Here is a 20,670-nt window from a genome sequence, read left to right as displayed (position 1 = left end):
ATTGGACCTACACCCCCACGTGAAATACCCAACATAATACAGTGAGGTTCTCCCTGCACCAAAAATGACTTGAGGTCAAAAACTTGGGGTATGGAAAGAATAGTAGAAGATAAAGGGATTTGAGGGAGACCAGACTGACAATATACATTTCTGTGGGGAAAAACAGCATCAGAGGAAAAAATTCCTATCCTAAGAAAACAACAGTTCTGGGATAAAGGCACCTTCATTGGAGTATATTATACCTGTCATCCAAAACAAAAATAATTTCTCCACTTTTAAAGGTGAGCTCATTGTCCTCGACAGCTTCAAAGTCATACAGAGCTCGCACCTTCCTCGAGTTCTGATTGTTTTGCTGAATTTCTGCAGATGGGTACAAGGATTTAGTTTCCATTTGTTGCTGTTTCTGCTCTTGCAAAGACAATTCGATAGCTACAATTAGTGGAGGGGAAAGAAAAAAAAGAAGAGTTTTTTATATTTTATCCCTGTATACAAAGGCATTTTGTTTTCCTAATAAAAAAATATTTATTGCTATATTATAAATATGGTCTGTATCTGCTTCTCTAATATTTTACATTTAAAATCTTTGCTCCAAACTACTAGCCGTATTTCACATTTCAACAGCTTTACTCTGCCCTGCGACCAGATTAAAAGTCAAGACATGATCACACACGAGTTATGAAACATTTACAAAACCCGCCGCTTTTCACGGTACAGGCCACTACTTGACGCAGTGCACATACTACTAATGTCAGTAGTATCGTTAGCATGATCAGAAATACTGATAAATTCTTCACTATGACATCTGAACAACAGTAACTATATCTGAGAAAGAGAAGAAAGAATAAAACTTTCAAATATTCTTTTTTTTTTTTTTAAAGCATCAAGAGGAAGGCTAAAATAAAACATGTGAGTGCAGAAGGGAAAAGACCAAGCTCTCTGGAGAGAAAACAGTCACAAAACAATGCTACTGGCTATGTGATGGGGAAGAATACATCTTACCCCAAATCCTCATCCACGTAGAAAACACCTTGAATGACAGTATAATTCCCAACCTGCTGTGCCCTTCTTTTCAATTTTATGCAGCAGAAGAGAGTACAACTTCCTATTTCTGTGCATTTTAACAAAACTTCTAGAGCACAAAATCTAATCCAAGGCTGTGACCAGCAATTTACCTTTAGCTATATCTTCATCTTCTTTGTTTTTACTTAATGATGAACCATTCTTAGCAGCATTTGTGGCAGCCTGCAAATGTATTAACGACAGAGTAAGTTCAAGTTACAAAGGAAAAAGGAAACTCTATAATTATATACTTAAAAAATTAGTAGTAAGTTGTTCCTGGTGAGCTGCCCTACTATAGCATTTCATTGCTAAATCAAGACGACCTTCTAGAAGAAAAAAATATTACTCTTCAGAATCTCAGCCAGTTTCTATTTTGTTTTCAGCAAGGAACAATGTAAAATAAATAATGAGATCTAATTGAAATAACTGATCTAATTTAAATCATTATTTTACTCTCATTTAATAAATGAGACTACTCATTTAAATGACTGCCCTTTCCACCTTTGTTCTCCAGTCCTCCACCCCTCCCTTCAAAAGGGAAGAAAAGCTCTTTGGAGTCCTATGTCTGCAAAGACCCAAGTTATTAAGCTGCAGCTGGACTTGCTGAAAAGGGAGAGATCTCTCTGTATCAGAGTAAAAAGCCACCCTCCACCTCTGCTGGTGGGACCATGGGAAGGAAGAGCTAATCTACATCAAGTCGGGAGCTGCTGACTTAAATAACGAGTCTCCACAACAGCATAGTGAAATAGTTCTTACAGTTTTCATTCCAACAAGGAAGTCTTCCTGCACATACAAGGAAGGAAGAATCTAGTTTCAGGCACTAGCCGTGTCTAGAACTTACCAATGGTCCTCGAAACAATGCTGTACAAGTGTACCAAATACTAAGAACCTCAGCTTTGCTTGTTTGAAGTGAAGTGCATGAGGTAAAAACATCAAGATGTCATTTTATATGTATTTGTAGGAAAGGAAGCATAATTGGTTGCCAGTACTCTAGATCTTCCATGTTTCTGCCATATGTTTTAACACATATCCTAGATTTAGAAGTGAAAACATCTTTGTGGAGGAAGGAAAGATTGTAAAAGTAAAAAACCCCCTCCATGTTTAATACAGAGAAAAGTAAACTTCATGTAAGGAATACGTAATAGAAGCCGCAGTTCTAAGTTCTAATTTTCAGGACTGTTCTTCACCTGACTCATAAGTAACATGAAAATAATTAGAAGCATTAATAATAAAGCATAGGAAAAAAAAAAAAAAATCACCTGTCATCACATCTGCCAGCTAGAAGATTAGGCACAATACACCACCAGAAGTAAAACACAAAGGGTGAGGTTAGGGATTGGAGCACCCCACCTACTGCAGAGCCAGGACAAATCCTGGCACGGACAGGTAATAGCACGAACAAGGAATGGGGACTTGGTAAAGGAATGCATTGCACAGATCATCTTCAAAAATGTCTCCGTTCCAGATACTGCCCTTTGTTTTGTGAGACTGTGAAGAAACATGAAGGTATGTGCTCCAAGTCAGCAATTAGAACCATGAAACACCAAGTACAAAGTGTAGAATTGCTTTGATTTAAGGTGGTGACAGCTCAATGAAGCTCTAAAAATGATTGGAAGAAAAGAAGGATCTAAAATGAAATAACTCATAAGGGCATCATGAAACAGCCTTTAGCCTGTTCTTATTTGTCTTAGGAAGGCAAGGACATAAAAAAGTAGAATGAATAGAAGTGAACCTCAGCATAAGGAGGCAACCAAACGAGAACAAGGACCGTACCCTCCTCTGATCGAAAGCACGAAAGATTTAATTTGGACACCTTTTCAGTTTGTTCACTGCCAGGAACACTGAACCTAACAGTACCGTGTATCCCAAATCAGCTTTTACCTGTGATGCAGCTGCAGGAAAAGTTACACCTTCTTCTTTTAAAGATTTAATAGTTGCAGATATTAAGCTACACTGCGGGTCTTTCTGAAATTCTTCTGACCACTCCACCATTAGAGTTTTTAGCTTTTCACAAACTTTTGGATGAGCCTAGAAGACAAAATTGCATAGAATGGGATGCTCGTACCTCAAAACAAACAGAAACAGTTGTTCCCTCTTGGTAAAACTTTGTTACCATTTTACTATAAATATCCTTAATATTTAATAATTGTCTTGACTAAGAAAATTTGGAAAAGACAGCCCAGAATATATTGTCTTTTATACAATGATTCTGATATCACGGATAGCAGGCTTAGCTTCTGGAGCATCACCCTTTTGTTGGGAAGCAGGCATAGCGGTTTCCAACACCATTACTCCAGTGCAGCAACAGACTGCAGGTAATTCAGATTTCCCTGATGCTACCAAACAACTGGTTATTTTAAATCAGGGCTCCTTCAACCCTTACAGCAATCCTCTGAGGCAAATTCCCTTGCACAGCCAAAGCTTAGATCTTGCAGGCAGCTCACCTACCTATACCGCTGTTATTTTAGTGGAGTCCATTTTAGGGGGTTAAGGAATGGTTAGGGAAAAAAGACTGATAAAATTGACTTTTGAGATGTCTCCACCTCAATAAATTTGGAGAGATTTGGACCATCTACCACACTTACCCCAACTCTTCTGCACCTCTACATTAGTTATCCTCCATTTTACCTCAATTTTCTCTTCATTACTCTTAATTTGTATTGTTATTCCCCTCCCAACCACCGAAGTCGGTCTAATAGAAGACGCTGCCTTTCCCTACAAGACAATAGCCCTTCAGTACCTTTTATGACCTCTGCTGTCTTCTCCTCAGATGCCAGAACATGCTTCTCCCTGTTCACTTCTCACAAAAAACTGATCTTTGTACCATCTCTGCATACACGTACGTATATATGTCTCCTTGGTTCAGATTCTCTCACAAAAGGGAATTACGCATTATGTACAGTGTCACCCAGCTCATGGGACCGTTTACACTATTAGCTCCCGAATAAGGACCTGGGGTGCAGGGACACAGCCTGCTAAAGGAAGATGTTTGCTTGCAATGGGGGCAAATCAAGACCAAGTTCATACTCTGCCTCCCACACTCTTCTCTAGCCTCTTGCACGAAAGAGCCTCTACAGCTCCCCTTCCTCCACCCTCATCCACAGGATTTACGGCTACTGTAAATCTACACAGGACCACTGATTTCACTCAACACTGCAAATTTTATGTGCCAGCAACCTCACCCAAAATGACAATCCACCTTCAGAAAAGCAGGTCAGAGTTATGTATTACTCTACTGTATGCTTAAAGAATACCCTTCAGAGTATACCTCAGTCACATTAAACATCAGCTGCTGTTACTCCTGTAATAGCCTTAAAAAGATTATTGGAGCAAAAAAGAACACTCTTCAATAGAGCAGCTAATATATGTGAAGGTCACGCCCACTCTACGAGGGTAAAACATGGACCAAAGCACTTCTGACCCCATACACTTTCTGGTTTTGTTGGCAGTTGGTGAAAAGACTATAGTTTGAACCCAAAGGATCCAAACCTCTGGTTACCTGCTGGTGAATAAGGGTTCTGGGGCTGCTGGGCTCACCCACGTCTGCTGCGCTTGGCTTGCCTGGATAAGAGCCTGGGGCTGCACAACTGCAGCGCGTGGCCAAGATCTCTCGTTTGAGTGCAGTTCAGATCACATTGTAAGCCTGTGCCTCACATGCACACATATGCTGAACAGCAAGAATGCTGACAAGTTTGGGCTCATGCATTTAATTGAAAGAAGAGATGTAGCTTGATAGGCTCAGTGTCAGCACAAAGATGTGTTACAATTGTCTGAACTAACCTGCTTTTGGAGAAAAGGGAGAAAGCACAATTTTATCAGCTCTCTGAAAATTATTCCTCTAAGTGGGCCAGAGGTGGGGGTAAAATATAAGTATTTCCCAACAACAACAAAAAAAATTATGCTCCGGTAGACCATTCTTCAGTGGGATTAAAGGTTTGTTTTTACATCCACGAGTGCTGTCAGACCATGAAGGTCAATGTTCTATTTCAGAATGGACCATGGCTAATGAGAACAAAGGGGAGGACTTTAAGACCTATTTTTCCACACAAAGCGAGAAACAAAAGAGCTGTGAACTCATTTTGCTTCCTAGCAATTTTATTAGTTTCCTTAATTGCTTTGCTCCACCTCTGATGATTCCAGGCCTCCCATATATTTGAAGACTAACTTCTTTTTAACCCATTAGCCATTTTTGTCTTCAACTGGAGCAGTAATTAAGGGAAAGCTGTTGCTGCTTATTCAATTCATTACAATCAGATTTAGATCCCATCCGCTGCTTGACCCTAACCATTAAGGTCTTCCTTTCTTGGTTACCTCCTCATTCAGCATTCTGAGAATGGCTAGAAACTAATAAAGTTGTCTGAAGACTTTGTCCTTTTCCTTGTAAAAACATAGTTTAACTTTCTCACCAGTTTCCCTTCGCACTTCAGCCCATGAATTTCATTCAAGCCAAATAAAAACTCTCTTCAAGAAAAGCTGCCTTCACCATTATCAAATTAATTGAGCTTAGGAAGAGTCACAGATTTTAATTAAAATTGCTCATGTAATTTTGTAAAAAAAAATTTGGACTAGGTATTATCAGCCTGTCATTTTGTTAATACATTGTATTTCCACAGTAAAAATCAAAGTACTCAAACAGCCAGCAGTATCTGCAATTGCACCCAAACTAGAAAATGCATATTAACTAGAACATCAGTTGTGCCAATTCTTTGCTATGCTGAGACAAAGCAAAGAAGTTACCAAAATAATTCTCCCCCAGTACTTAAGGTTATAAAAAATTACCTTATTTATTATACTTCGAGCTTCACTAGCAAAATCACGAGAACATACTTCTAAGTGAAATATTTTTCCACAGTTTGATACACAGGCTCCTAAAAGCTGACAACAGAAATACAATTGTGAAAATGTACGACAACAATGAAAATAATCCAAAATAAAAGCATCGATAAAGAGTTAAATTTAATCCTCTGTTCAGCATGCACACTCTCACTGACTTCTACTGAAGATATATAAAGGTATTAATTGATCAGTACACATTTGTAATAGCTGCATTACATAAAAGAATACATAGTTTATTGAAAATAGTGGTAGTCTACTCACTGTAAGTGCTTGCAAAGCCACATGGGGAACTTTATGGTTTACTCTCTTCATGATGGCTTTAAGGCAATCCTTCGCTCTGAAAGAGGAACAAAGAAACTATTGGCAATAAATGTGACTGACATGATGTGCAGAATGAACAATATCAGACACTCAAGTTGGGTAAGCAAACAAAACTGCGACTATTGAAAAAAAAGTAACCTAACCTAAACTTTTCCCAGAGCTACTCTGGAAAAAAATATTTAACAACTTGTTTGTTCTTCTATGTGTATGGGATTGGAACAGACTCAATTTTTACACTGGCATTTTGTATTAATTTCCATAAAACTGCTGACAGGTCATAAAGGGAGTAATTGCCATTGGGTCAAGGAAATTGATTTGAAATAGACAATAAAAGAAATGTCTACATAAAAAGAATGAGGAGCAGCGATGATTACATAGTTATTTTACTGGCTACTGTAAAGGGTCTCTATGGATTTAATTTAAAAATTGTGCTCACAGGTTGTCAGCTCTTGGATCCCATTTTCAAGACACTAAGGACACAAAAATTTTATAATTTGTTTCAGCAAAGTCTGAGATAAGTATAGAATAATGATTAGCACTCTAACTGTTACTCTACTAAGGAGTTTCATGCTTAAAATGAGCATTAACAGCATGCACCAACTACATGGGCTTAGGCATATGTAAGGCTTCATTAACACTATTATTTTGAACCCCGTAAAACCATGAAATCTCTATGTAAAGAGCTACAACTAATATCACTTGCAGTATGCTTGAGCTGCTATATTATCAAAGCACGGAAATGTCTCTGCAAGGCTGCGTTTCTCCACGTCACCCAGCGACCACTTTACACAGGCACAAGCAAAAGTCACTGATGAAAGCAGGGGACCTAACACCTACCGTCCTTTCCTACGGCAACAGTCTCCTTCCCAAGGCTTAAGCAGTCATGCAGTGCCCGGATCCAGGAACTGATCTGGCTGAGCATGTTAGTATTCAGTCAGATCACTGCCAAGATCAGATTCACCAGGAACCCATCGCACAAGGGGCTAGAGGAAATATCTGACAACCCCCTTCAATACAAATTCTCCCTCCTGGCAATTTAAAGTCATCGTGGAATCGCAACCTTTGGCAAGGCTTAAAAAAAGCCTGTGCAGAAAGGAAACCAAAACTGTTTCATTGTTAATATGAAAAAAGATGTTTGTTTCAAGGTTTTGTGTTGTTTCAAAAGACGTCTGTTGCAATGTACTGAATGTACAGTAGTGAGAAAGATTTTATGCCACTATATTAAACAAGGTAATAAACTGCATCTAATATTCTCATTTTGGTTTAGAGCAGTAGTCTGGTTTTGAAACAAATTTTCTAATCATTCCCACATGTTGCACATTTAGTTCACAGTGGAGTTTTGTGTATGCAAATTAATTTCCTTTTGGAAGAAATCTAAGTCAGAAGCTCCTCTGTGCACACCAAATGTGCTCCAACCCCTCCAGGAGCCGTTAGAGGCAGAGCCAGTGACAGGATCTGTAGACAAATTTGCGCCAATGCTGGTGGGGATATTAAGTTTAGGAGAAGAGATTAAACCTGTTCTGAAGCAGGGGAAAAAAAAAAATTCGAACACCCTGAGCTGCAAATTGGATGGATGCAGTGGCTTCAATACCCACCGCTCTGGTTTACCACTCCGGCCCTATCGTGCCGAGTTACTCGGTGATGTACATGTAGCCAGAGAAGTTTAGTCCTAACATTGAGTATGTTTGGTCATAGTTAATATACAAACAACCCAACAAAGTCAACATACTTGTTAAGTATATATTTATTTAAGGGTAGGCAACAATATTTATTATTTTCAGAAGATGCCTCTTAGTGAAGGGCATGAAGGAAGAAAACTACACAAAATTGAACTAAAATATGCAAGCAACAGCGGCATTTAAAATTCAGAATTTAAGATTGTATTATATATAAAAAAATATATATTAAGATTTAATTACCTATTTTATATATAGTTATATATTTCACATGTGTCAAAAAACTTTTTTTTTTTTTTTTTTTTTTTTTTTTTTTACAATCTCCTCTGCTCTAAAACAAATAGATTTAAAACATTCCCCTCTTAAAAAAAAAAAAAATTCGATTTTTAAGAGAGGACTCAAAGGACATTCTACACTTTTTTTTCCCCTTAAGGACTAAACATTCCCAGATTGAATAGTGTAGTAATCTTAAACATTACTTATAACTGACAAAAATCTAAGATCTCTTAAGAATTGAGCATATGCACTAATTCAGGTTTACTTCAAAACTTAAAATATCCTATCACTCAAAAAGATTACCTTAAAATTCAGCAAATATTTTTGGCCATTATAGGATCACTGAACTACCACTTCTGTTTCAGTGTTACCATTCAGGCTAGACTGATTGAAATTGATCTGTTTTGATCCCAATTTTTTTTCCCTTTTCTCCTCCATCAGTCCCATTGTTTCTAATGAATAAACACAGACACATTTCTCATCATAAACAGCTAACTGTCCTAGCTAGACAAGAAACTAGTTCACTTCTTCCTGCTGGCACAGTTGCTTCTCCAAATTTATGCAAGATCATTAAATATGAACAACTTGGTCTACTGTGCAAAACTCCATGAAAATTGGAATGCACTCAGCATATACAAAGTGCTCTACTAGAAATCCTGTTGGAACATTTCTTTCAAAGAATGTTAAAGCCAACTACATACATTTGTAGAGCTTGCAGAAGTGTCAGATTGGTAGCACTTTTTGCAGAGCTGACTACGCTGAGCATTTTGAGACGCGTTCTCTCTGAAACAGTATTCTTTCTCACATGAACATGAAATTACATGTTATAATGCTGAGATACAGCTTACCCGTTAGGAGTACTTCCAACTTTGTCACATATATCCATAATAAGCCCCCAGTCCTCGCTGGTGTTATATTCATTTGTAGCCTTTTCTATAAAGAAAAACAAGATTGGTTAAGTGTAATAGCCTATTAAGTCCAGATTCTAGACAAACACCATCTCAGTCACATCCAAAAAAAAAGACTCCGCGTACAAAATACTGAGCAGCAGTGTCTTCTACAGATGAGCGCTAATTCTTGCTATCTTGTAAAGTGTTATGTACCAGTTTTCATATGGGAAGAACAGCACTGGACTAACAGATATGATAAGAGCCAAAACCAGAAACAACTCTTGAAGTGTAATGTTATAAATGATGAAGAAGAAACTGCTTCTGTCCAGTTCATTTAGTTACTCCAGGTTTAAGTCACAGCCCTAGTTGAGATTTGCTCAAGGACTTCTAACACTTGCATGCCATTAAATATTTCACATGGACGTTCCAAGAAAAAAAACTAAATCTCTTTAGGACTCTAAAGGAAAAGCATCTCCTCATTCAACACACTTATTAAACTATTTTTTTCTACTTGATTTTTCAGGAAATCTGAACGCCACAGCAAGTGTTGAGAAAAATAAATAGCATGGAAGGATGAATAAAGAACACTGAAGCGGCCAACAAAAACCAGACTGCTCTACACAAAGAATGTATCCCTAACTAATATTTGCAGCATATCGTTCTATATCTTAACTGATAAGGCCTTATGTTATTTATTTGTGCTTTCCTTTCAAGTTTTTATGAGAGCCATGTTATTTTACTCACATGTAAATATTACAGTTCTATTAAAATAGCTTATGAATGGCAAATTAAATATTTTATACATTGCATTTTCTGCCTTAGGATTTAATTTAAACCTGACACTAATATTTTAACTAAATTTAAAGATAAGTGCTTTTAGATTTTTACGTTATATATTAAACCCAGCAGAATGCACTTCATAATTATGGCAATATCATAATCAGTACTTCTACAGAATTTTACCTTGGTAAGAGAAGCCACTAAATCCCTTTGGGACTGAGTATTTTAAAGACTACTTAGTAGACCGAAGCAGAACAGAAGGGTCACTCACTACCAATGTGATGGTGTTTTGCAAGAGCAGCTGTTCCAAAATTACAAGGTTTGCTGACAGCAATACTACAGCAGGATAAACCCAATTTCATGTGTGCAATTAAGCATCTTCTCTGATAATTGGCTTCACTATGTAGTTTTACAGTCAAAAATTGCAACAATACTCAGGCTACCTCAGCAGAACGGCTTCCACAAAGAAAACACAAGCGTAGCAACTATCGGTGCCTCTACAAACCTTTTGTTACAGATGGAAAATCAGACCAAGAAGGAGGAATAGAAATTTGCAATTTTGGCCACAGGTTATCCTCACAAGCTAGACTAACTATTTAAGAGGAAATAAATATTGCATTGAAAGCATGTTCCTACAGCAAAAACCTTCTTAAAACTTACCCAGAAAGGACATAATTGTTAAATTTTCTGTTAAGTGCATCAATATTTTTAGGACACTAACACAACATTCATTGTTTGTCTTTGAAAATAAATGAGCATCTGCAATTTTAAACACTTTAACATTCGATTTATTAAAAAAAAAAAAAAAACACAAACCAAAACAACCCCCATATGCACATTTTCTGAATACATGGACTGTAATTACTGAACAATCACAAAAGAACAGCATAGTGCCATGTTTGGTGACAGAACTTCAGCCTGGTGTTTCCTACAAAGTTTTGCCAGCTAAAACTGCTTTTTAAAAGCATCGCCTTGCACGTCTCCATCCCCAGTGGTGTGAATCCCCCCATCAAAACTTGTCAGTCAAATTAATCCATCTCATCAAGTGACAGCAGCCATCGGCTGTGCATATAAAGCCAGCCCTCCAATGACAAATAGCACCAATGCCTATAAAACAGACCGAGCACATTAAATAATGGCGCTGCCTGGTGTCACCCTGATCTGAAACTTGCCTCCCCTCTGAAATTCCTGCCGTAGTTTAGAGATGCCTCTTTCCGCAAGTCCCCCTCTTCCATGAGCAGAGGGGGAGCAGCTAATAGTAAGCAGTAAGAAATGGTGGTAGGTCAACAAAAAGGCATGGAAGCCAAGAAAAACTGAGGTTGTGTTTCACACCCAAGTCTTCAGAACCATAAAATGCCACAACCAGTGACTAACGCTGCATGGGGGCTCTTCTCAGTCTCGGCAAAGCCCACTGACTCAGCAGGGTGCAAGCTCAGCTGAGACACCAGAGCATGAAGTGATGAACAAAGCTTACATGTATGAGAAGGGATGCCATCCAGAGGGACCTGGACACGCTGGAGAGGTGGGCTCATGCCAACATCATGAAGTTCACCAAGGCCAAGTGCAAGGTCCTACATCTGGGTTGGGGCAATCCCAAACACAAATACAGGCTGGGGGGGAAATGGATGGAGAGCAGCCCTGAGGAGAAGGACTTGGAGGTGCTGACTGATGAGAAGCTCAATGTGAGCCAGCAATGCATAATCGCAGCCCAGAAAGCCAAATCGTATCCTGGGCTGCATCAGAAGAAGTGTGGCCAGCAGGGCGAGGGAGGGGATTCTGCCCCTCTGCTCTCGTGAGACCCCACCTGGAGTACTGTGTCTGGCTCTGGAGCCCCCAACATAGGAAAGACATGGACCTGTTAGAGCAGGGCCAGAGGAGGGCAATAAAAATGATCAGAGGGTTGGAGCAACTCTCTTACAAGGACAGGCTGAAAGAGTTGGGGGTGTTCAGCCTAGAGAAGAGAAGGCTCCAGAGAGACTTTACAGCGGCCTAAATGGGCCCTACAGGAAAGCTGGGGAGAGACTTTTTACAAGGGCATGTAGTGATAGGATGAGGGGGAATGGCTTCAAACTGGAAGAGGGCAGATTTAGATTAGATATTAGGGAGAAGTTTTTCACTTTGAGGGTGGTGAGTCCCTGGCCCAAGTTGCCCAGAGAAGCTGTGGCTGCCCCATCCCTGGAGGTGTTCAAGGCCAGGTTGGACGGGGCTGGGAGCAACCTGGGCTGGTCGGAGGTGTCCCTGCCCAGGGCAGGGGGGGTTGGAATTCGATGATCTTCAAGGTTCCTTTCTGCCTAAACCATTCTATGACAATACATGCCTGGAGCCTTGCTTCACTGCTTGTGCCCACCCATATCAAAGCACTCCAGCATCTCAGCTGAGCTTGCAGCCTTTGATGGGCGATACCTATATCTCAGACAGGTGTTGTCATACATATAAGCTTTGTTTATCATTTCATCCACTCCAAAACCCCAAACCCAGACCTCCAAACTTTCCTATTCCTACACTCACTTCTCTTTCCCTCTACTACTCTCCTTTTAATAAGGTAAACAAATCAAATTAGGTAATTCACTGTTGCAGAAGTTATTTCAAAAAAACATACCTGCACCCACAAAATACACATAAGATGCTTTGAGAAGGCACAAATATCTGACTCGCTAGTAAAAAGCGCTCTCTTCTAAAATACCACGGCAAAGAAAAACTGAAATAGATACTTGGACATAAAAATACATAGGAAATTTAAAACTACTTTGATTGTTTACAAGGCAGTCAAAGGCAAGCTTGTAAACTGACCCTGCAGTGTAAACACTGCCAAACCAAGCACCTCACTTTGCACATGCTGTCATGCAGATCCAAAAAAAAAAAAAAGATTCCCCACAAAAAGTATCAGACAAGGAACAGTGTAAAACAAGTGCAGTAGGGCTCCAGCTCCTTCAGCCTGCCAGGAGGCACATACAGCTCTCCTCCCTCTATGGTGGTGGTTATGTAGACACAAGTGTCACTTCTGTCCTCTACAAAACTCAAAAGCACTTGCCAGAGGATATATTGAAGTTTTCCTGGACCCTTACAGGCAATCACGATCAGCTTTGCCTGCCGTGACAGAAGATTTCCCATGCTACCCTGACCAACTCTTTCACTGTCAACAGGAAGGCTCAGTGTCTACCAGGCTTCTCCGAGTTTTCAACTCCACACCTTGAAGAACAGCATAGGTACCATAACACTCAGTGCTACTCACTCACCGCTCCTATGCTTCTCCTCCTCTCCCCCAGCCAGCACGTTCATACATGGAGGTATGTCAAATGCAAACTCCCTCCTCTTGTGTCTAAGCAGCCTGTTCTCGGAGCAGACGTGGTCCCGGGTGAGAATACGAAGGCTGCCCTACGGCAAACTCTTACAATTTTTGAGGTTTTCTTCCCTGCCAGCATGACAAATTTAACAGCATCTGGTTTTTTGCCTAACATGAGCTCTAGCTGAAGAATAATCTTGACGGATAACTACTTCACAGATGCTGAGGCATGGACTTTGATCAGAAGAAACAGATGTGGGAGGATGCATTTTCCAAGATTTTTTCAGTGCTAAGAGAAAATAAACTGTAAGAAAATGCTATGATTTATACTCTGTAGTCCTCCAATTAATGAACACTAGACTTGAGTTTACTTTTATAGAAATAATGATAAAAGCAAAATATGCTTCTTTTTATTGTTGCTTGGTATATTTTTTAAAAACCCACAAAGAATTAAAAAAAACCCACAATTAATCTTTTTTGACTGGATCAGTTCCCTGATCCGATCGGCCATGCAGCTGCACAAAAAACTATGCCAACACAAGAGAGGAGATAGCACTAAAACGAGCAGCTGGGAAGGGGATGGGAACTGTTTACTGATATTACTGCCAAAAGAAGAAATGCTTGTCAAGCTACTGCCTCAAAACCCTGTCACCACCTCTTCCAGAAAAGGTAATGCTTCACCACAGCATCCTAAATTCAAGTTTTTCAGGACCCTCCCTCTACCACACAATCTCCAAAAGGAGAGCTGATTGTCACCCTTTCCAGCCTAACTGTACTAGTTATTTTACTCTTTTTCACAAGAAAGGGGTGGGTAATACACAGAAATAAGACCAAAAGACAGGAAAAAAAATACTATGAGGACTGCAACTGGGCAACACGTGGCAATCCTCAAAAGCCTCCCTGTTTACATCTTTTCAAACATCAAGTCCTCAGTCTCTAGAGATGCTGGCATAATGTTAAAGTGTCCCAGATCTGCATTCATAATTAAGTGTGTTACTGCACGTTCACTCTTACAGGGCTGGAAACACCACGCAGAGCTGGCAGCATCCATCCCCTGCAGCTTTCCCACAGCATCTCTCTCCAGGCCTGCTGCATTTTTGGCAATGCACACCCGGCACTGGCATCCTTCAGGTTTGCAAATGCAAAAGCAACACACCCCATTTCTAACGCAACACTGACAATTCTGCAGATATGTCTAGGGTCTATCTATACTCACAATGGCAAGAAGCAAGGAAAACAGCAAGAGCAACCCAGGCAATCTTAAAATACCTGTATTAACACAAAAAAGAAAAGCAAGAGAATTGCGAGAGCCTCACAGCCTCCAAAATTCCCCAAGCATGATACGTGCACCCCAAAAGTCCTGCAGAAATCTCTGCCAAGGTAACCAGTGTGACACTGTGATTCCTACCGAAAGCGTATTGCACTGTTACACAACACAAATCTCTCACTGACCGCTTCTGCTGGAAATCTATATCCCATTTAACATACATCATTAGGATCTGACACTGACACAGCAAAATCAGCAATCCTGGTCTGATGACAGTCCCACCTCTATGCTGCCTAGTACATATGACCTTCAAACTTACAGAATATTTGTTATTTCAGTCCTGAATCCCCTTGAGCCAAGCTTGCCAACAATGCCAAATAACAGGTCAGTTAAAAAAAAAAAAAATACTAGAACATACACTTTTTCTTTGTGCACCTGTGCCAATTTTTATGGTAGGAACAGAGAGAGAACAAGCACTCAAGCTCTGACTGAGCACAAAACTTTTCAGTTTGGTACGGCATTTGCTAAAGACTATGGTCACTAAAATAAAAATTTTCTACAGACTGATTTGCCCCTCAAAGCTATGTGAAATAAGACCCTGTTTGCACATGAATATTTCAACTTTTACACAAAGCTATCCTAATAATGTAAAAAAAGAGTTCATCTGTGAAAAGTGAAAGAAAAAAATAATTGAGGACTAGTTGAGACTGCTGTTTTTCAGAAGATTAAGCAGAACCACATGGGTGAAACCCAGAAATTTAATTCCATGCACCTTCGTTTGTTTACATTGCCTTTGTATAGCCAAATTAGAAAATTCTAGCTTTGATTTAATTAGTGATTATAGACACGATGACACTACAGTCATATGACTTGCATTTCCAGTAACACTACATGGTCCTTGCCAAAAAGGCAACCCTACTTGTAATGATCCCAGGTCCCTACTCATGTCACTGAGTATTATATTCTAAAAAAAATTGATCAAAGTGGAATATTAACATTACTTTTTGCAATGTAAATCCAGTTCACCAAGAAGGCTTTTTGAGATACAATTTTTGCTTAAAAAGCGAGTCTGACATTTTGTTTCATTGAGTCAATTGGCCAATAACCTGAAAAGCAGGCAATTCCGTTTGTCAGACAATCTGCACACTACAAGAAAAACACTGAAAAGACTAGGGAGGCATTAACAGAGATTTGTACTCTAGAGCCTGGAAAGCACCAAAATGAAAGTTACCAGAAATCACATACTATATAACAAAACATCCCTCACGATATAATTAAAACCACAAAAAGTGGGGCTAGGATACATTAAAAAAAACCAAACAAACAAACAAACAAGGCAGGGGTGGGGGAGCAGACCAGTAATAATCTCAAAAATGAGAAAGAAATGCCATAAAATTGCAAACTCAGAATTTATGAATTTTAATAAGTCAAATCAAGGTAAAGCCACAGACTGAGAACTGGAAAATACAGTCCCCACACTTAAAGAAGTGGGAAAAAAAGAAACAGCCAAGCAGCTCCCAAGAAACCCAACTGGCTTGTTCTCAAACCTTAGACCAAATGCTGAAGAAAATTATTACAGGCTAAGAAATGAAAGGGAAATATGGTGAATTGTAACAGGAAGCAGCTACTCTTCTAGGCAAGGACATCTTATCAAAGACTAATTTAACATCAATTGTCTGTTCAGATTGCAGAGAAACATTCCATAGGATGCCACATGTAAGTTATGAGCTTTGTTACTTGTAGAGTGATTCAAGAAACCACTCTAATAAGGGTCAGGAGAGTTTACTCGCCGAATGCTTCAAAAAATTGGTCTTGAAATCAATATTAATATATCCTGTCTGACACTGACAGCAAGGCTAAGGGTCTTACAGGGAAGCTAATGGAAAGTCGAAAGGTATCATCAATGAAAGGAAAGGCTAAAACATAACGCAAAGGGAAATTTAAACCCTTGAGGACTGGATTAGGCAGAAAAGGATAACAGTAGGACAAAATGCAAATTCACACAGAGTCAGTAAAAGATTCTCCTAGAAACGAAGTGCTCAGCGGTTGGAAACAAGAGAATGACGAGTACGCTAAGTTCTAGCAGAAGAGGACACAGGCCACCAAGGTAAGGCAGCCACAAAAAGGCAAATCCAATCCTAGAATGAAATACGTCAGGTAAACATTTCAGCAACACACAAGGAAACATGAAATGCTATCATACAACTTATCAGCAATCCATGATACGGTGTACAATTCTGGCTGCCAGTCAAACTACACAGAAAAAAAACTTCCTACTCCCTTGATCACGTCAACAATCTTATGAAAGAAGGCTAACTAAACAAAAGATGAAAGGCAATAGGCTTGTTCTCTATTGAAGGAGCAACTACTTAAGAGATGAAGGTTATTTAAGAGGAAGGACAACGCTGGGAAAACAGCAAGTGCACATGAACTAACTATGAATAGATTTAGACAGGAAATTAAAAAGCTTTTAACACTCTAAAGAACTGAAATTTGGGGGTATCCTCTCAATAAGAAAAACAGATGAAAGAAACCACACTCCTCTAAAACACTGCAACTATACACGAAGCAACCAAAGCAGATGCCAAGGAATTAAGACTCTGCACAGCTCTACTGAAAAGCAAACATATGGGTTTCGAACCAAGAAAGCAAAAACAGCTGTGGCAAAGCAAAAGAGTGTTTGTCTACATTTTCCAAAGGTGCCCCAAAGAAAGAGCAGTACTAGATGTAGGGTCTGAAGAGAGAGCTGGATCAACCTCTTTGCGTGCTGCTAACAAAAGCGGGGTCCTGTTCTTCCCATTGACCTTTACAGGGGTGTCCTGCTCCTCTTTTTCACTGCCATTACACAGCCTTCGCTGAGCTGATTCAAGTCACCAAACTTTCAAACTCATCACCTTCACAGATGATCCAACTCACCAGCCAAATACTCCCCTCTGGCAAATTACTTTTCTACCAAAAAGAGTTGAATCAGCTCAACGATGAATCAAAACAAAACAAAAAAAAAAAGAACAGCTAGGTGAATGGGGCCATGGAAAAGGATCTTTCCTTTCCAGTAGCATCAGGCCATCAGCTGGGCTCAACTATTTTCTTGGTGTGTACCTTTTTTTTTTTAGATTAAAAAAGGAAACAAAATGTAAAAAAATTAAATCCTAACAGATGCACATTAAAAGCGTGAAAAAACACTTGCATAAATACTGCAAGTTAAAATACGGACCATCCACATTTGAGAACTTGATGGTCTAATTTACAATGGAATAACTTTTTAAAAAGCTCCTAATGGCAAACAGATTTTTTTTTTTTTTCCCTCGAAAGGGACTGTAAGATTTAGCTTCAATAATCACAAAGTTCCTATTCTGTTGCACTTGTTTAATTGTAATAAGAGCAGTTACACTCAGTATATATAAGGCAAAAGTTAAGAAATTGCAAGTGAACAGACTGCTGCTTTTGAAGTACTAGTCTTGAAGTTCTTGGGTTTGCCAAAGAATTATGCACAGCTGTGAGTCCCCAGTTCAAAAAGTCTTCACTTGTGCAAATACATTAGTTAGAGCCATGAAAAAGATAAGTCCGGCAAAACACATATAAAACTTCACAAGGTATTTGAAGTAACTGGACTACACGTAGCTGGTCTGCCAAGTTTCTACTTTCATTTCAACCATAGGTCAACATTAAAAGTCTCATTACGGTTTGTGAAAAGATGAAGAAGGGAATGGGAATTACACAAACTTTGCAGACACATTAAGAAAACAATGCAACTTATACTCAACAGAAAAGAGACGGTGTGGCAACAGGAGCACTCAGAACAACCTCTTCCATCTGTATACATCCCAAGCCTCGACAAAAATCCCAAGAATGTTGAGTTCTTCTCTTACTTAAAATTCCTGTGTAACAAATGTAAATCTGACTCTGGTATCTAGCTTAATCTAATTGCTTTTTCCAGTGCTTTGATTCAGAATGGGCATTGCTTTTTTTTCTTAAAAAAAAAAAAAAAAAAAAAAGAAAAGAAAAGAAAAGAAAAACAACCAAAAAAGCAACCCACAGAACAAGTCTGATGCTCAGGAACGCGCAAGGCAGGGCAGAAGCACAGAACAAAACAACTGAGTCACGATCTTCATCATCCTGTCGATGGCACCAACTCCAGCTGAAGTTGCCTCATGGTTTCATAATGGGAACAAGTGTCCCCTCAGGCTTAACCCGATGCCCCCAATCAGCCTCTAGACGACGCCTTAGCATCAGGTAGGGGAAGAGGCATAAAAACGGGTTCCTACTGACATTAACAGAGTTAGTTTTCACCCCCAAATTCTACTCCAAAACGACAAGCTTTACATACCACTTCACTCCACAGAGACCCAGCGTACCGAGCAGCCCAGTGTGAAAGGCAGGAGAGAACGAGCCACCTCAAAGGCTATAAAACTTCACACGTTTCAGCACGAGCGGCCACAAAACACTCCCTCAACTTGCTGAGCTCCAGGGGGGGTAGGCAGAGCCGGAGGCTGCCGGGCTGGCCTACTCCACCGGCCCCGTTCCTCTGCCAGAGCCCCGGCGGGCAGCCGGGACAGGCCGGTACGGCGGCGCGGAGTACCGGCAATCCTGTCACAAACACGCCGCTTCCCCCCTGAAGCTTCGCGGCTTCGTGGCCGCTCACCCAGCAGGCCTGGAACGGCGGCTTCCATCCCCGGCCGCCCTTACTCTTCCTCCCTCAGGAGCCCAGGGCCCGCCGCGGGGAGGAGGAGGAAGAGGAGAAGGAGGAGGAGGAGGAGGAGGAGGCCGCCGCCCCGCAGACACCGGCCCAGCCGCCGCTCGCCCTCCCCGCCGTCCCGGTGGCTCACCCACGTCCTGCTCGAAAGGGTTTGGGGAGAAGAGCGGCATCTCGGCAGCGCCCTCCCGCCCGCTCCTCAGCCGAGACCCCCCGGCCCGCTGCCGCCCGACCCGTCGCCACCGCCCCGCCGCCGCCTCCTCCTCAGGCCCCCGAGGCTGCCCCTGAGCGCCTGACGGTCTGGCGGAGGAAACACCGCAAACAGCACCGCGACGACGCGCCGATCCGTCGCGGGGGGGTGCGGGAGGGAGTCGGTACCGCCCGGCGGGATGGAGGGGGGAGCAGGGTGGGCAGCGGCGGCCGCAGCGGCGCGGCGGAGACAGGCATTCGCTGAGGCACCCCGGCGGCGCGGGGGCCTCTGGAGGGTGGGGCTACCGGCGGGCGTGGGCGAAGGCCCCGCCCCGTTCCGCCTCTTGTGGGCGGGGCAGGGCTGGGGGTAGAGTGGCTGCCGGCGGGCGCCATCTTGAGGTGGGAGGTGCTCGCGGGGCCAGTTCCCCTCTTCGTCCTCGTTTTACGCGGGCAGCCGCCATCGCTCCGTGTATTACCCCCTTCCAGGTGTCAAGCCCTGGTGTTAAAAGATGCCTGAGGGCACGGGCTTTGCCGCCTCGGTGGGTGTCAGGAGGGGCGGAGGGCGGGGAAAGGGCGCCCAGTGCTGTGGGGGTATGGCTGAGGAGGTGATGGCCGGCGAGGTATGGTTGGGGGTGTACGGTGTGTGGCTGAGGAGGGTATAGTCCGCCCCGAGGGGTGCACCTCATGCCGGCTGTGCCCACGGGCAGGGCTGTGCGAGCGGGAGGGGAAGCTCCCCCAAAGGCCCCACTCTGGGCACTCCTGAGGGGCTCCTGGCCCTGTGGGCAGCCATCACTGAGGCTGGCTTTTGTTTACTGTTTAGGCACTTTCGAAAAAAAAAAAAAAAAACCCAACCTGAAAATCAAGATTTTTTTTAAGTACTGAAAATTTTATTATGTTCCATGTCACTGCTGTAACGCATATTTATTTACCTTCTATCAAATACTAGGAAGTTCTGTTCTCTAACCCGGTAGATTTATGAAAAGTGTTCACTCATGAAATACGTTCTGAGTGTGTAATACATTCCAGGCCAGGCGTGACAGGGCTCTGAGCAACCTGAGCCAGTTGAAAATGTCCTTGCTGGTTGCAGGGGGGCTGGAATAGATGGCCTTCAAAGGTCCCTTCCCACCCAAACTATGCTATGATTCTCTCCAACAGCTGCTTGCAGGAACCTGGGAGCTCCGAGCTGCTCCTGGGTGTACCTGCTTCCTCTGAGGAGTAATGTGACTTCAAATGAACTCAGGCCAGGCAGGGGGTGAGTCAGTAGTTTCATCCCCAGCACCACGTGTTTTTTGGAATATGCACAGTCATACGTTTCAGAGCTGCGTCTCGGGGTAGTCGTGAGCCTTAGTCATCATCGCGGTAGTGTCAGCGCATTAGTCAGAGCCTATTTTTTACTACAA

The 20,670-nt window shown here is 41.6% G+C and overlaps 1 protein-coding gene across 1 annotated transcript in view; it reads right to left on the bottom strand.

Annotated features, from left to right (window-relative positions):
• The window catches only part of STAM2 (signal transducing adaptor molecule 2), a 28,421-nt gene extending 9,138 nt beyond the window's left edge, over positions 1-19,283 (bottom strand). Inside the window, exons 1-7 of the mRNA XM_082484125.1 lie at positions 19,215-19,283; positions 9,017-9,101; positions 6,157-6,232; positions 5,839-5,934; positions 2,941-3,087; positions 1,173-1,242; positions 243-429 (exon numbers count right to left, since the gene is read on the bottom strand). Of these exons, the coding sequence (XP_082340251.1) occupies positions 243-429; positions 1,173-1,242; positions 2,941-3,087; positions 5,839-5,934; positions 6,157-6,232; positions 9,017-9,101; positions 19,215-19,254 (701 nt within the window). The 5' untranslated portion in view covers positions 19,255-19,283. The remainder of the gene's footprint in view (positions 1-242; positions 430-1,172; positions 1,243-2,940; positions 3,088-5,838; positions 5,935-6,156; positions 6,233-9,016; positions 9,102-19,214) is intronic.
• Between the last annotated feature and the right edge of the window lie 1,387 nt (positions 19,284-20,670).

The sequence above is a fragment of the Vanellus vanellus genome (assembly GCF_965231255.1).
Source record: "Vanellus vanellus genome assembly, chromosome: 5".
Lineage (NCBI taxonomy): Eukaryota > Metazoa > Chordata > Aves > Charadriiformes > Charadriidae > Vanellus > Vanellus vanellus.
The sequence above is the reverse complement of the archived record's forward strand: the minus strand, read 5'-3'. Positions and strand labels throughout refer to the sequence as shown.